Genomic DNA, 13,872 nt, shown 5'->3' with positions numbered 1-13,872 from the left:
AAATTAATCGTTGGCAGCTGAACTGTACTCATACAGCACCCAGAACCCTCTCCCGCCCTTAGTATAAAAATAGCTAAAACCTTCCTAAATTTGCACAAACTGGATTGCCACACCTACGACCCAAGTGTCTACATAATACGTACCTCTATGAACCGGTTTAAAATGTCCACACTTGGTGGGGGCCAGTTAAGGGCAAAATAGTGAGGGCCCGGGGGTGCGCGCCCCGGGAGCCCATCTAGTATCAGTCTCTACACACCTGCAAAGATGAATCGAGGGTCATTTTACAGAAAAGTTAAGTAACTCGTCACATACCTACTATTTCAGTACAGTTTTGGAGTCTTATTATGTCACTTACTGCTGTTGTAAAATTTTGGCAGGTCGCCCTTGGTAACAGACTACAGCTGAGCTCCACCTTGCTGTCAGATGTGTTTTAGAAAGTTACAAAAGGTTCCCTGGGAAACGGTAGACCTCGGTTATCTGATCAGAGATGAGAGAATATCATGGATCTTAAACTTTGTTCAATATTTCAATTAAAATCTCTATTTTTTTTTAACTTCATAATTCATGTATATATGTACATCCCCTACCTTAAAGGGGTTGTACGAGGAGGCTTTTCTTCCAAAAATTTGTGCCACCCCTGATCATGGCTAGTTTGTGGTGTTGCAACTAAGCTCCATTCATTTCTATACAACCTTAAAGGGGTAAACTTTTATAAAAATATCAAACTTTTAAAAGAAAAAAACTACAGACAATCCCTTTAAATATGGGGGAATATCTGATTGCAGCACTAGGGGAGCTCAGTCATATACGATGAGGGTCTGCTAAGCTTCCAATTTAAGCACAGTGGGTGTTCATTGAATATTTGAAGGGGTGTTCTGACATCCCCAGAGGAGGGGTAGGCTATGTTCGATATCATGCTCCAATATTTCTTTCGAGAAGATAATTTAAGATGTGATGTGAGCATGCAAGTGCATCGGGGAGTCGTAAGGAATAGCTATCTAACCATGGCTATATTGGTTATAAATTTTTAGTATTCATTTTCGTAAAAATTGAATGGCCAATATTTAGGAGTGATTTTTAGGGTACGAGGACCTCATGTTCTCCGTTTTTGTTAACCCCTTGCGGAGTGGCTCTTAGATGGGTTAATGAAGCGCAGGGACACGACTCATCCCTCGTGATTGTTGGCGGCCAGTGAAGGCCATATGGCGGCTATGTTCTGCACGGCTCGGAGGAGCTCGTCTGAGCATCGCCACCAAGGTCACGCGCAGTCAGCCGGCGGGTAATTACCTCCACGGCCATTTAGTTACACAATATAAGCCACCTGCCTCTTCAGGAATAGAGGACGCACTTTATAGATAGGGGAACGGTATTTGCTTAGTAACACATTGTTACAGCTCTAGAGAATTACCTGGCTACTGCAAACACCACCAGCACATCTGCTCTGCCCAGACACCGCTCCATAAAGCTGACATTTCACTGATTAGTTATCATCCGTGCAACTAATCCTGTCCACTAACTTATATGTCATCGTCAGGGAAAGTTGCGTAACTTAGGATCATACAGTATAATTAATGCTAAATATGTTACATCCTGTATTATACTCCAGAGCTGCACTCACTATTCTGCTGCTGGTAGTGCAGTCACTGTGCACATACATGACATTACTTATCCTGTACTGATCCCGAGTTACATCCTGTATTATACTCCAGAGCTGCACTCACTATTCTGCTGCTAGTGCAGTCACTGTGTACATACATGACATTACTTATCCTGTACTGATCCTGAGTTACATCCTGTATAATACCCCAGAGCTGCACTCACTATTCTGCTGCTGGTGGTGCAGTCACTGTGTACATACATGACATTACTTATCCTGTACTGATCCTGAGTTACACCCTGTATTATACCCCAGAGCTGCACTCACTATTCTGCTGCTGGTGCAGTCACTGTGTACATACATGACATTACTTATCCTGTACTGATCCTGAGTTACACCCTGTATTATACCCCAGAGCTGCACTCACTATTCTGCTGCTGGTGCAGTCACTGTGTACATACATGACATTACTTATCCTGTACTGATCCTGAGTTACACCCTGTATTATACCCCAGAGCTGCACTCACTATTCTGCTGCTGGTGCAGCCACTGTGTACATACATGACATTACTTATCCTGTACTGATCCTGAGTTACATCCTGCATTATACTCCAGAGCTACACTCACTATTCTGCTGCTGGTGCAGTCACTGTGTACATACATGACATTACTTATCCTGTACTGCTAAACCTGACATCCCTTGTATGTTTCTCTTCTCAGCTTTCGATGATGATGTGGTGTCGATGTCCAATGCCTCTCGTTATATAGAAGATCCCGGATTTGGATACAAGGATTTTGCAAGGCGAGGGGAAGAACATCTGCCTACATTCCGAGCACATGTACGTATACATCTTCTATGTATAGACCCTGGTGTAGGTGACATGACCTTCACAAGCTGGATTGAGGAAGTTTGACCTCCTAATTTAAAGGGAATGTTCACTTTAGTAATGATTTTGTTTTAAAAACCAATAGTTTGACTCGTATCCATGACTGTGTACATGGAGCTTGTGGTAGAGCCAACTTTTATCTACCAAGAATATTTACTGACTAGCAATAGACAGGACAATAAAGTGCAGACGAGTCCTGTCCAAGAGAAGCAAAGTTCACACACTGTTCAGGTTTCACAAGTGGAAATTTCATTTCAACACACGTTGGCAGGTACAGCACGGGTTATAGATATCCTGGAGGACAGTGAGGCATTGTCTCTGTTATAGTTGGCTAGTATTTTGTTGCATTGGCAATACATTCTTTCCTTTTACTCCTCTACAAAGGGAAAAGGGACACAGTCACCAAAGGCCTTTAAAGGGGCATTTACACCTACGATGCTTCTCTTTAATCGCCAGAACAGGACAAGTGTCAATTAGGACATTCAGTGATAAAATACAGTAAATAAAATACAGGTATCCTGCTGCCCTACGTTGGGGAGTGTCACATGTGAGATGACCCCCTTTAGATTCTGTTCACACTTGCTTTATAGCTTGTGTTACTGGAAAACCACAATTCACTGCCAGATATCACCCGGTCCTTTCTAGATAACCCAACTATGTGTCTTATCTGAGGCAGAACACGGGATGGGCCATTGATCTGCTTACTAGTGATGGCTATAACATCCAGCTTTCTGTAAGGTGTAATGTAGCTTAATATCCACTAGATGTCATCATTTTACGTAGACAAACCTGACAAAACAAATGTATCATCTCCATGGTGACAGACTACAGATAAGCCATGCGTAGTCAGATCCTGCAGTGACGTGTTACTCTGAGTTGGAGAAGATGGAAGAAAGTGACATGTGACTTTAGGAACAGGAATTTGGGTATTAGCCCCTTGTTTGTAGTGGTATGTTCTCATCAGATTGTTCTTGATGTACAGGACTACTCCTGGGAAGATCACGGTTTCTCACTGGTGAACAGACTGTACTCCGACATTGGCCATCTATTAGATGACAAGTTTCGAATGGTCTATAATCTCACCTATAACACCATGGCCACTCATGAGGACGTGGACACCACCATGTTGAGAAGAGCCTTATTTAATTATGTTCACTGTATGTTTGGAATCAGGTATGTAGTGCCACTTTGGTGGGTTTTTTTATTGTTTATTACATCTTTTTAAAAAAATATCTTTATATATTTCGTTCCCATACGAGACAAACCTTCACTAATACAACCTGTAATAGAGTAGATGCGGAAGGCTCATTAAAGCACCCCTTATATTTTAGGACATTAAATGTGTATATGTGTATATATGTATGTATAATTTATGTAAATTTAGATTTGAAAATGATTTAATGGATGTAAAAATAATTCTAAAATAAATTATAATATGATGTGCTGACCCACATCGTTTACCTTTGTACACGGATAATTGTTACGACCTACCAGGATAGGGGAAATGGCCACCCCTCTGGACTGTATGAGGTAATACAAAGAACAATAGGCTGTTCAGGCAATATGGTCAGACGCCTCTGTGATCTTTTTACAAAAGGGTCCTTTTGGATGTTTGACTATATTGCCTAACTGGGCAATATAATCAAATTCGGATTATATTGCCACCTCAGGGGTGTCTGTCCATATTGAGTAATAAAGTTGATGGTCCAGCCAGCAAAAGTGATCTTTTTAGACTTTTATTTCGTCAATCATTCATTTGTCCATAGTGTTACTCCAAAATTCCTACGCGTTTCAAGGGAACTGGTCGCTCTTAGTCATGGAATATGTCTGTCCATATTGCCTGCTAGAGCAGACTTAGATCACATTGAAAGAATCCCAAGGGTGTCTTGGCATATTGCCTGTTAGGGCAGACATAATCTAGATTTAAAGACTGGATAGCTGGACAGACATAATCCATTTTATTAAGGGTGACTGATCACAATGCCTATCAGGGCAAATATAATAAAGAAGTAATATTTGTCTGTGCATTGACTCTGTTGCAGATGTGTTGTGGTTTTTAGTGTAGGACTAAACTCCATTGACTTTTCTGCTACTTCCTGCTCAGGACAGTCAATCCTAGAAGCCTCGGTCTGTATAGAACAGGTCACTTTAATGATGTCTAGGAACATGACCCCCAGCTATTTTTTTTCCCCTATGTCATATGTGCTAAAACTTATTTAACTCCTTTAACATTTCTATGGTAACTGCAGTTTGTGTGCTGAAAGATGGCGTACAATGATTAATAACGGGGTCTAAGCTGCCACGTACTGTACTTATACACTCAAGAGATCAACTGAGTGGCTAATTCTCTGCGTCTGACCTGATTTTCCCCCCCAGGTACGATGACTACGATTACGGGGAAGTTAATCAGTTACTTGAGAGAAACCTTAAGGTTTACATTAAAACTGTGACCTGTTACCCTGAACGAGCCACCAAACGCATGTATGACGGGTACTGGCGCCAGTTCAAGCACTCTGAAAAGGTAAGTCCTCCCGGAAGATATTTTTCTGATGAATTCGCTCCATAGACTTACAATTTAGATGATAAAATGCTGACTGTCTGGAGTCACCACTAGATGGCGCTTTTTGTATTCAGATTTATAAAGCTCTCATTCAATACAACATGCAATACTTATTCAGTAAATGCTTATGTTTCCACCAGACCACATGTCTAGATTAAAGTATTATGCCATTGTCTACCTCGCAGCCACCTCGTAAATATTCTCTCCCCTTTTTTTCCAGGTCCATGTCAACCTTCTTCTCATGGAAGCACGCATGCAGGCAGAACTTCTCTATGCCCTGCGTGCTATAACCCGTCACCTGACCTGAAGTCTTGCACGTAATTATTGACATGCAACGTGACTTCACCTTTAACAGCGGCCGCCTGTCATGTAGCATCCAACATATATGCATTTCTAGTGTCCATGCTGGCCAAAAATGTGGCAGTAATGTGCAATGAATGACCTGTTTTTGTTTTTTGTTTTTTTCTACAATGCTCTATCTAATGTTAGAAAAATGGCACTACTATGATGTTTTTGGGTTTTTTTTTTTTATACTTTACAGCAGTAACTAATCCACACTGCTTTGTCAAAAAGTTTTCTTTTAGACACCGGATTTCCGATTTTTGGGGAAATTTAATTTTGTTTCCCCCCCCTCTTTTGTACAGTTATACATTTGTTATCCTGGTTTGCCTTGTTCCTGTTATGTGTAGAGTGCTTTGTTTTATACACGAGATGGGGGGGGGGGGGGGGGCGGCGACGGGAGGTGTGATAGGGGGGTTTAAAGGAGGAAAAGCTAGAAAAAAAATTATGGAAAAACCTAAAAAAAAAACTCAACAAAATAAGCTGTACTGTCTAATTCGTAGAACTTAGAAGCTTTACGACCAGTCTTGTGCCAACTTCTTGGTTGAAAAGCTGAATCGGTGCCATAAAGTTGTTTTGTACATATCGGTATTACGTTATAGCTTAACAGCTTCCACATCCAGGTAATCTCCAATCAGGTTTGGGAAGTAGATATTCACCAAATCTGTCAAAAAAATAAAAATAAAAAGACTGACTTCCTGAATGTGGATAGTAGCTGATTGCTAAAAAAAAAAAAATACAAAAAAAAAAATGTGAAAAATATCTTCTCCCTTTATAGAATGTCCTGCAGCATCCTACTGAAGTGCAAAGCTTTGTGATATGCTTGTTTTTTTTTTCTTGGATATGGAGAGTGCTTTCCCAAAAAACTTTCTGTAGCTGTGAGACTCTCTTAGCCGATAATGGTGATATTATTATTATTATTATTTTTTTTTTTTTTTTGTTTCCACATAACAGTATACACAAAATACATGCATAAGCTAATTGAAGGTGTCCCGAGTCGGTGGTGGGCAGTAGGTAGGTGGCCTTGATCTCATACCGTTTCTCTGACCATGAGAATTTGGTTGATGTAGCAAAAATAGTCACTTTATATAGTGGGTTGGGGGGCAAAGCCATCCCTTACTCAAGGCGATAATTTCGCTGCAGGTTAATCATGTGAACTTATCTTTGGTGCTGCTTATAAGGTGTGGTGGCCACCACACTGCTGATGTGTGTCAAGTTTGATGAGCGGGCTAGTTGACAAGTCTAGGTCATTGGTCTTTAGTATAACCTGACCCATATATGACCAGGATCTCAATGGTCTCCTTAACAATCCAGGGATGGCCTCCAATGGTTTCGTCAACAGTCCAAGCATGACCACCAGTGGTCCTGCTAGCAATCCAGTAATGACCACCAATGATTTCCCTAACAACCCAGGGATGACCACCAATGGTCTCTTTAACAATCCAGTGAGGACCAGCATTGGTTTCCTTAAGAATCCAGTCAGGACCACCGATGGTCTCTTTAAGAATCCAGTCAGGACCACCGTTGGTCTCTTTAACAATCCAGTCAGGACCACCGTTGGTCTCTTTAACAATCCAGTCAGGACCACCGTTGGTCTCTTTAACAATCCAGTCAGGACCACGGATGGTCTCTTTAACAATCCAGTCAGGACCACGGATGGTCTCTTTAACAATCCAGTCAGGACCACGGATGGTCTCTTTAACAATCCAGTCAGGACCACGGATGGTCTCTTTAACAATCCAGTCAGGACCACGGATGGTCTCTTTAACAATCCAGTCAGGACCACCGTTGGTCTCTTTAACAATCCAGTCAGGACCACGGATGGTCTCTTTAACAATCCAGTCAGGACCACGGATGGTCTCTTTAACAATCCAGTCAGGACCACCGTTGGTCTCTTTAACAATCCAGTCAGGACCACCGTTGGTCTCTTTAACAATCCAGTCAGGACCACGGATGGTCTCTTTAACAATCCAGTCAGGACCACGGATGGTCTCTTTAACAATCCAGTCAGGACCACGGATGGTCTCTTTAACAATCCAGTCAGGACCACCGTTGGTCTCTTTAACAATCCAGTCAGGACCACCGTTGGTCTCTTTAACAATCCAGTCAGGACCACCGTTGGTCTCTTTAACAATCCAGTCAGGACCACGGATGGTCTCTTTAACAATCCAGTCAGGACCACGGATGGTCTCTTTAACAATCCAGTCAGGACCACGGATGGTCTCTTTAACAATCCAGTCAGGACCACGGATGGTCTCTTTAACAATCCAGTCAGGACCACCGTTGGTCTCTTTAACAATCCAGTCAGGACCACCGTTGGTCTCTTTAACAATCCAGTCAGGACCACCGTTGGTCTCTTTAACAATCCAGTCAGGACCACGGATGGTCTCTATAACAATCCAGTCAGGACCACGGATGGTCTCTATAACAATCCAGTCAGGACCACGGATGGTCTCTTTAACAATCCAGTCAGGACCACGGATGGTCTCTTTAACAATCCAGTCAGGACCACGGATGGTCTCTGGCATGCCCATCAATACTTTCTTAACAATCAAGACATGATCGCCAGTTGTTTTACTTGTACTCAGGCTTGACAACTGGTAGTCTTCTAGGCAATCCCGACATTGATGGCAATGATCTTACTTTTAACATCCCAGCCATGATCCAGACATTACCACCAATGGTCTGTTGACTTGTGGTATTTGGCTTTATACCCTTACACAACCCATAAGTGGCCCTTTACGAACCAGGGCATGACCATTAATGGTCTCTTTTTCTGACCCATTGTAATCCAGATCGACTCACTACTCCCTTGTCCAAATTAAGATGGCCACCAGTGGTCTCCTTCTTAGCCAGCAAGTTTGATCCCTAACAAATTGATATTGCCCACCACCGACCACTCACCTAGATCGTACGTGACCTGTTTCGCTCTTACGATGCGTTATTTCTGTTCAGCGATCGTCTACCTAGACTGTTCTTTAAAATGCGTGCCACAAAATGTGCCATATCACTAGACCCAGATTGTCAATGCAGATTTATTAGAACTTTAATGCAACCTAAAAAAAATGTATATGTAAAAGAAAAACTACTGTAACATTTACAGATATATTTGTAAAAAAAAAAGTTATGTAATGATCATGATCTAAATCTGATATAGGAATTGTTAGGGGAAGGCATTTTCCAGCGCACACCAGACTTCCTGTGCCATGAGGCCAGATGCTGTGTTGTAAGGGAACGTGTTTGCACTCCAGTTACATATAGTCATGGCACATGTGAATAGATTTATATAGCTTTTTTTTTTTTTTATTGGGTTGTTGACCTGCTATGGATCAGTAGCTGTATGATGGGCTTATATGCTTTATAGTGAACCCGTCACCTTCTGCTATGTGTGCCAAACCAATCGATTCTTGAGATCCCACCTCAATGACAAGGACGCCATTCTGCTGGTTGACTAGCAGGGGGCATCATTGAGGCACTTAATGTGCCAACGTTAAGGGGGCGTTTTCTTGAATTGATACGCTGGTACACTGTGACGAGTTTACTCTAAACTAGTGCGTAGCTGGTTTGGTAGCTATCCTCTAAATGGTATCTCAGGGGGTGCCTTATATTAAGTAATGGTGACATTTGTGATTCCTTAATATACCTTACACAAGCCTGTTTAATAATATCACATCCATTTGGTGGTGTAATCGATCATATGACTTGCTTGCTTAAGTGGATGTAATACCAAACACAGCCACTATGCAATGTATGGTGCTGTCCTTGGTTTTAAAGTTTAAAGAAGCCATAGTGCTTGTCTGAACACCTCACCCTTGGAGGGTCTTTAAAAAATAAGAAATGGAATGCCCCTTTAAGACTCCTCTTAAGTTTCTGCTTGGGAGTGTATTTTATGGATTTACAAATATGGCAACACCTCATTTAAATGGTGTGAATATCTCTAAACCAGAGGTGCACCTTCATGACATTTTAAATCCAAATTTAGCTAATCTAATGTAGGTTGTGTACTTTAAAGGGGTTGTCCAAAATAGATATACAATATAAAATACCCTTTACAATATAAAATATATACAATATAAAATACCCTTTTAGGGAGTCCTGAAATGTTAAAATCAAGCCCCTCTTTTGGGACCTCCTGGATTGCAATGCTTCATTTCCCCTGCGGAGGCGCTCCAGGAGAAAGGAACACTTGCAGTTGTGTTTTTTTTTTTTTTAACAAAATGGACAACCCCTTTTAAAACTTCAGTGTTCATGCGGTAAAATTGGTGCCGGCACAGCAGGAACGGATTATAAAACGTGTAACGGTGGGTCAGGGAAGTCAAACATAACACCTAAACTCTCCCTGTGTGTTTATGTTCTAAAAATCTTGCCAAGAAGCAATAACAGTATCCGAAAACTGCTAAGCCCGCACATGTTCTGTGAAGCACTGCCCACGCCGCAGTGCCCGCCATGGTGCCAACTGCACTTTTTTTCGATAGTCCTAGTATTAAAGCACCCTCCCAAGTTTAAAAAAAATTTTTGTAACTATGTAGCTGCCTCATACAATAAAGGGGTGTTGGGTAAGAAAAAGCTGACCAAAAAAAAATAAAGTTTTGCACATACTTCCAGGGCCCCCTTCCGGTAGGAGAGCGGTGGGCACCTGTTGTACTTGATTGCTATATTTGTATGTTATCTTTTTTTTTTCTGATGTTTTTTTTTTTTTTGATGTTTACTCCAGATCATTTTACCTTCATTCATCAGTGTAGTCGCGATGGCTCCAAGCTGTGATATATTTCGTATGCAATGTTGTTTAAAGTGAACAAAAGGTAAAGTGCAATATTCACGGAAGGCGACCACCTTGCCCCCTTTTGTATGAAGCTGAAGTGTCCTTTCGGAATCTCTTTATAACCTGAAAAACCAGAATAGATGATTATTGTTTGGTTTTCGTTTAGTTTTTTTTTATACTTTGGGGAAAAAAATTAAAGGAGGAGGTTTATATAAAAAAAAAAACCTGTAAACGTCATAATTGTATATCATGGGCCGGATTATGGGTTTAGGATTAAAAGGGGTTTGTCACTTTACCTCATGATTTTTTTTTTTTTTATGTGTGTGTGTGTTTGGGGGATATGAGCTAATTTACCAATATGCATCTATTCCTAATTCTGCTCTGCTTTCTTGATGTGTAAAGTGAAGTTTTCCATCTTTTTTACCTCATAAAACAAACATTCCTGATCATAAAATGGCGGCAGATGGAGGGTCATGTGATCTCTATCTGTCCGTGAGCAATCGCCTACAAGATCCAGGTCCTGGCAGGGTGATTTTTCAGGGACCGTCAGATCACATGACCCTCCATCTGCCTCCATTTTATGATCAGGAATGTTTGGTTTATGAGGTAAAAAAGATGGAAAACTTTACTTTACACATCAAGAAAGCAGAGCAGAATTGGGAATAGATGCATATTGGTAAATTACCTCATATCCTGCCCCCCTCACACACATTACAAAGAAAAATCATGAGGTAAAGTGGCCAACCCCTTTTAATCCTGAACCCATAATCCATAATTTACATATCAAGAAAGTGTGTGTATTTGTTACACACAACAAAAAATCATGAGGTAAAGTAGCCAACCCCTTTAAGTAATGCAAGACATGTAAATGGAGACAGGAATCTAAGCCCCAAGATTAGGTAACAGACCTCCCCTTTTAGTGCAATTTGCCTTGCCCCTTTAAGGGGATGTGCTCTATATCATATCTTTTGGTGGTCTTCAAAGATTTTTTTGATAATTTCTTATAAAACCTGTCCAGGGATTGTGTCTGATATCGCAGCAGTATTCTCTTTTAAAGAGGATCTTTTACCACCTCCAATTGCGCCAAATCTCTTCTCCTTTAATAGTTCGGTACAGGTGGATTTTATATTTTTTTTCCTCTTGGCCTCACCATTTTTTATGCCATTGGTTTCGGCATCCAATTATGGAAATTAGGCTCTCTGTTGTCAAGTGGGTGGTCGTGGGTTGGCTCCACCTACTTGACAGTTAATGAGCTATGCTGCAATACCACACAGTACTCGTGTACAGCACTGTACCTGGGTGAAAGCTGCCATGTTTTTCTTGTCCTGGACAATTCCTTATAGCACAATGTTCCATAATTCTCATTTGTCTAGGAAAAAGTCTCCTCTGACTCCCACGGGTAAGGTTCCAGATCAGATCTTGTTTTGAGAATATTTTAGGAATTTAAACAAGGAAGTCAGAATTTAAAGGGGTCCTCCGGCCAGACATGTAGGAGGTGTGGCATTCGTTCCATTGAAATGACTGGGGTTACTTGTTGGTCCATTGGTAACATCTAAAATAGACCCCAGCAGTTGAAGTGCCACATAAACTATGTCTGAACGAGGCCTAAGAGAGTTATTTGTGGATGGTGATGTATGTTTTGGTGGTGTTTCCTTCACGTTGTGAGGTTATACAGAGGTTTATTTTCCTCAACGGCCATGATGGATATTAGAACCATCATATTCCCAGAGCTGCAAAAAAATTGAAAGGAATTTTTCCAGAACGGAAACATTTTTTTTTTTTTTTCAGAAATGGCGCCACCCTTGCTCAGTGGCTGCAACTGGTATTGCATCTTCCCCCCTAATAAAGGGCTGAGTTAGTTCTAGATTCAGTCCATGGTGGACAAAAGTGGTGGCGTTACTCAAATTTTGAAAACAAGCCTTTTTTCTTTAAGTGATCCCCTTTAAAGCTTGACCTGACAAGCTGAGACCTCCTACTGACCACCAATTTATTGCTCAATAAAACGTGGCACGCAGATCGTGCTCTGTAGTCCTTCCCAGCTGAATCAGTCATAATACAGCCGGGAAGTTTGCTCTACATTGCAGCAGATTGTCGCCATGTTGATAAATCGGCTGCGATGGCTGAAGTTTTATCATTTGCTTTTAAAACTTTATATTGTTATTGTGTCATTTGACTGATTTTCCAGCAGTAACTTCATTACTGTGTTTCAATGTATCCAACATCTTATAGAGAGACTCTGTATTTTATGTAAATAAAGAGAATTTTGCATAAGTGAGTTTGTCTTTGTTTTTATTTTTTTGCTTGGTTATAGGCCACCCCTTTACTGCAAAGTAAATTTCTATCTGCAGGATCCTTGCAAAAATGACAAAAGGTATTTGATTGCATGTAGGTCTATGGAGAGGGGGGGGGGGATAGGTGTGCAGGAGCTGAGTCAAAGCAGCTAGGTCTCCACCCATCAGCACAGGGAGGACTGCAGAGAAGAAAATAAAGAATGAATGTTAAAATATGACCAGAAATAGTGTTACTGTTTCAAATTACTGTGAAATTCAGATTTATAGGATTCCAGGATTGTAGCTGGACTTTACGCCCTGGGAAGTCTCCTCACACGTTTTCTGTGTCCTTTGAATCTGGATTGAAATTGATGTCATATCTAACCATAATCCTTCAGTTGTGACTTCGAGCAAAGGGGAGGAGCTATTCTGTGTAGTAAAAAGATCTAGAAGTCCAGTTACATTCCTGTAATATAAATGCATATATCACAGTCCTGCTGCTTATAACATACAAAGGTATGGTTACACACATCTCCAGGGTCAATGTCCAACATGTCTGCAATTATTATGGGTCAAAACTGCTAGAAGTTTCCCGAAAAATGTTTTCATAATTAATATATGCACATGTGTAGTGACCATTTTATTTTTTTTAATCGCATATTTTTAATGTTTTATACGTTTACATTATTACAGCTAATCTACTACTAGGATCACTACCGATCAGCTGAAACCTAAGTAAAGAAGAGCTCAAAGCTTTTAGATTCTTTCCTTTGTATGTGCAACAATAAAATAATCACAATTTTAATGTTTTTATGGTTCATAGAGTTCAACATTCACCCAGAATTATCTTGGGAGTTCCAGCAGAAGTAGTATAATTTAGAAGATACTGAGCTATGCAAATGAGCTCTCCTCCAAACGGAATGATGCCACCTCTTGGTGGTTACCCTTTGTGTCAATGCCTGACCCTGGAAAGAACCTTGGAACATGAGGAATATTGACCAATCCAGAGGTTTCCATTCGTTTTGGTATTATTAAAAATCACGAGGTTTTGTGTTCTAAAGTAGTTTTTTAAAAATTTACAGGGGCCGGTGAAGACCTAAAGAAAAATAATAACGTTTTTAATAAACAAGAGGGCGAAAAACGATATATCATGCAAGTCCGTGCATTTGCTGGTCACAAACAACAGATCCGTGGTCCAATTTGAGGTCTGCGTGGCATCTGTGTGTAATCCGTTTCTGAGCCGTATATCCCCCCAAAAAAAACCGTCCAGGTGTTATTTGTTGTTTTTTTTTGTCTGGGGAAAAAAAAAAAGGCTGGCAAATGATGTCACTAGCTTGTCCCAATCTCATGACGGGTGACTTGAGTTTAACCCCTTACCGATGTGTGACTTATTGGTACGTCACACGTCGGTAACGGGGGTATGGAGAGGGCTCATGGGGATATTGCAGGAAATACCC

The 13,872-nt window shown here is 40.9% G+C and overlaps 1 protein-coding gene across 3 annotated transcripts in view; it reads left to right on the top strand.

Annotated features, from left to right (window-relative positions):
* The window catches only part of SESN3 (sestrin 3), a 53,163-nt gene extending 42,670 nt beyond the window's left edge, over positions 1–10,493 (top strand). For 2 of the 3 annotated variants that reach the window (XM_072134160.1, XM_072134158.1), the window contains 4 exons: positions 2,318–2,436; positions 3,467–3,657; positions 4,861–5,005; positions 5,265–6,163. In XM_072134160.1, coding sequence (XP_071990261.1) covers positions 2,318–2,436; positions 3,467–3,657; positions 4,861–5,005; positions 5,265–5,351 — 542 coding nt within the window. In that variant the 3' untranslated portion in view covers positions 5,352–6,163. Of the gene's footprint in view, positions 1–2,317; positions 2,437–3,466; positions 3,658–4,860; positions 5,006–5,264; positions 6,164–10,097 lie in introns of those variants that run through there. The other variant, XM_072134159.1, reaches the window with a different exon arrangement.
* Positions 10,494–13,872: the final 3,379 nt, after the last annotated feature.

The sequence above is a fragment of the Engystomops pustulosus genome, chromosome 2 (assembly GCF_040894005.1).
Source record: "Engystomops pustulosus chromosome 2, aEngPut4.maternal, whole genome shotgun sequence".
NCBI classification, from domain to species: Eukaryota; Metazoa; Chordata; class Amphibia; order Anura; family Leptodactylidae; genus Engystomops; species Engystomops pustulosus.
Note: the sequence above shows the minus strand (reverse complement) of the source record. Positions and strands in the feature narration are given on the sequence as shown.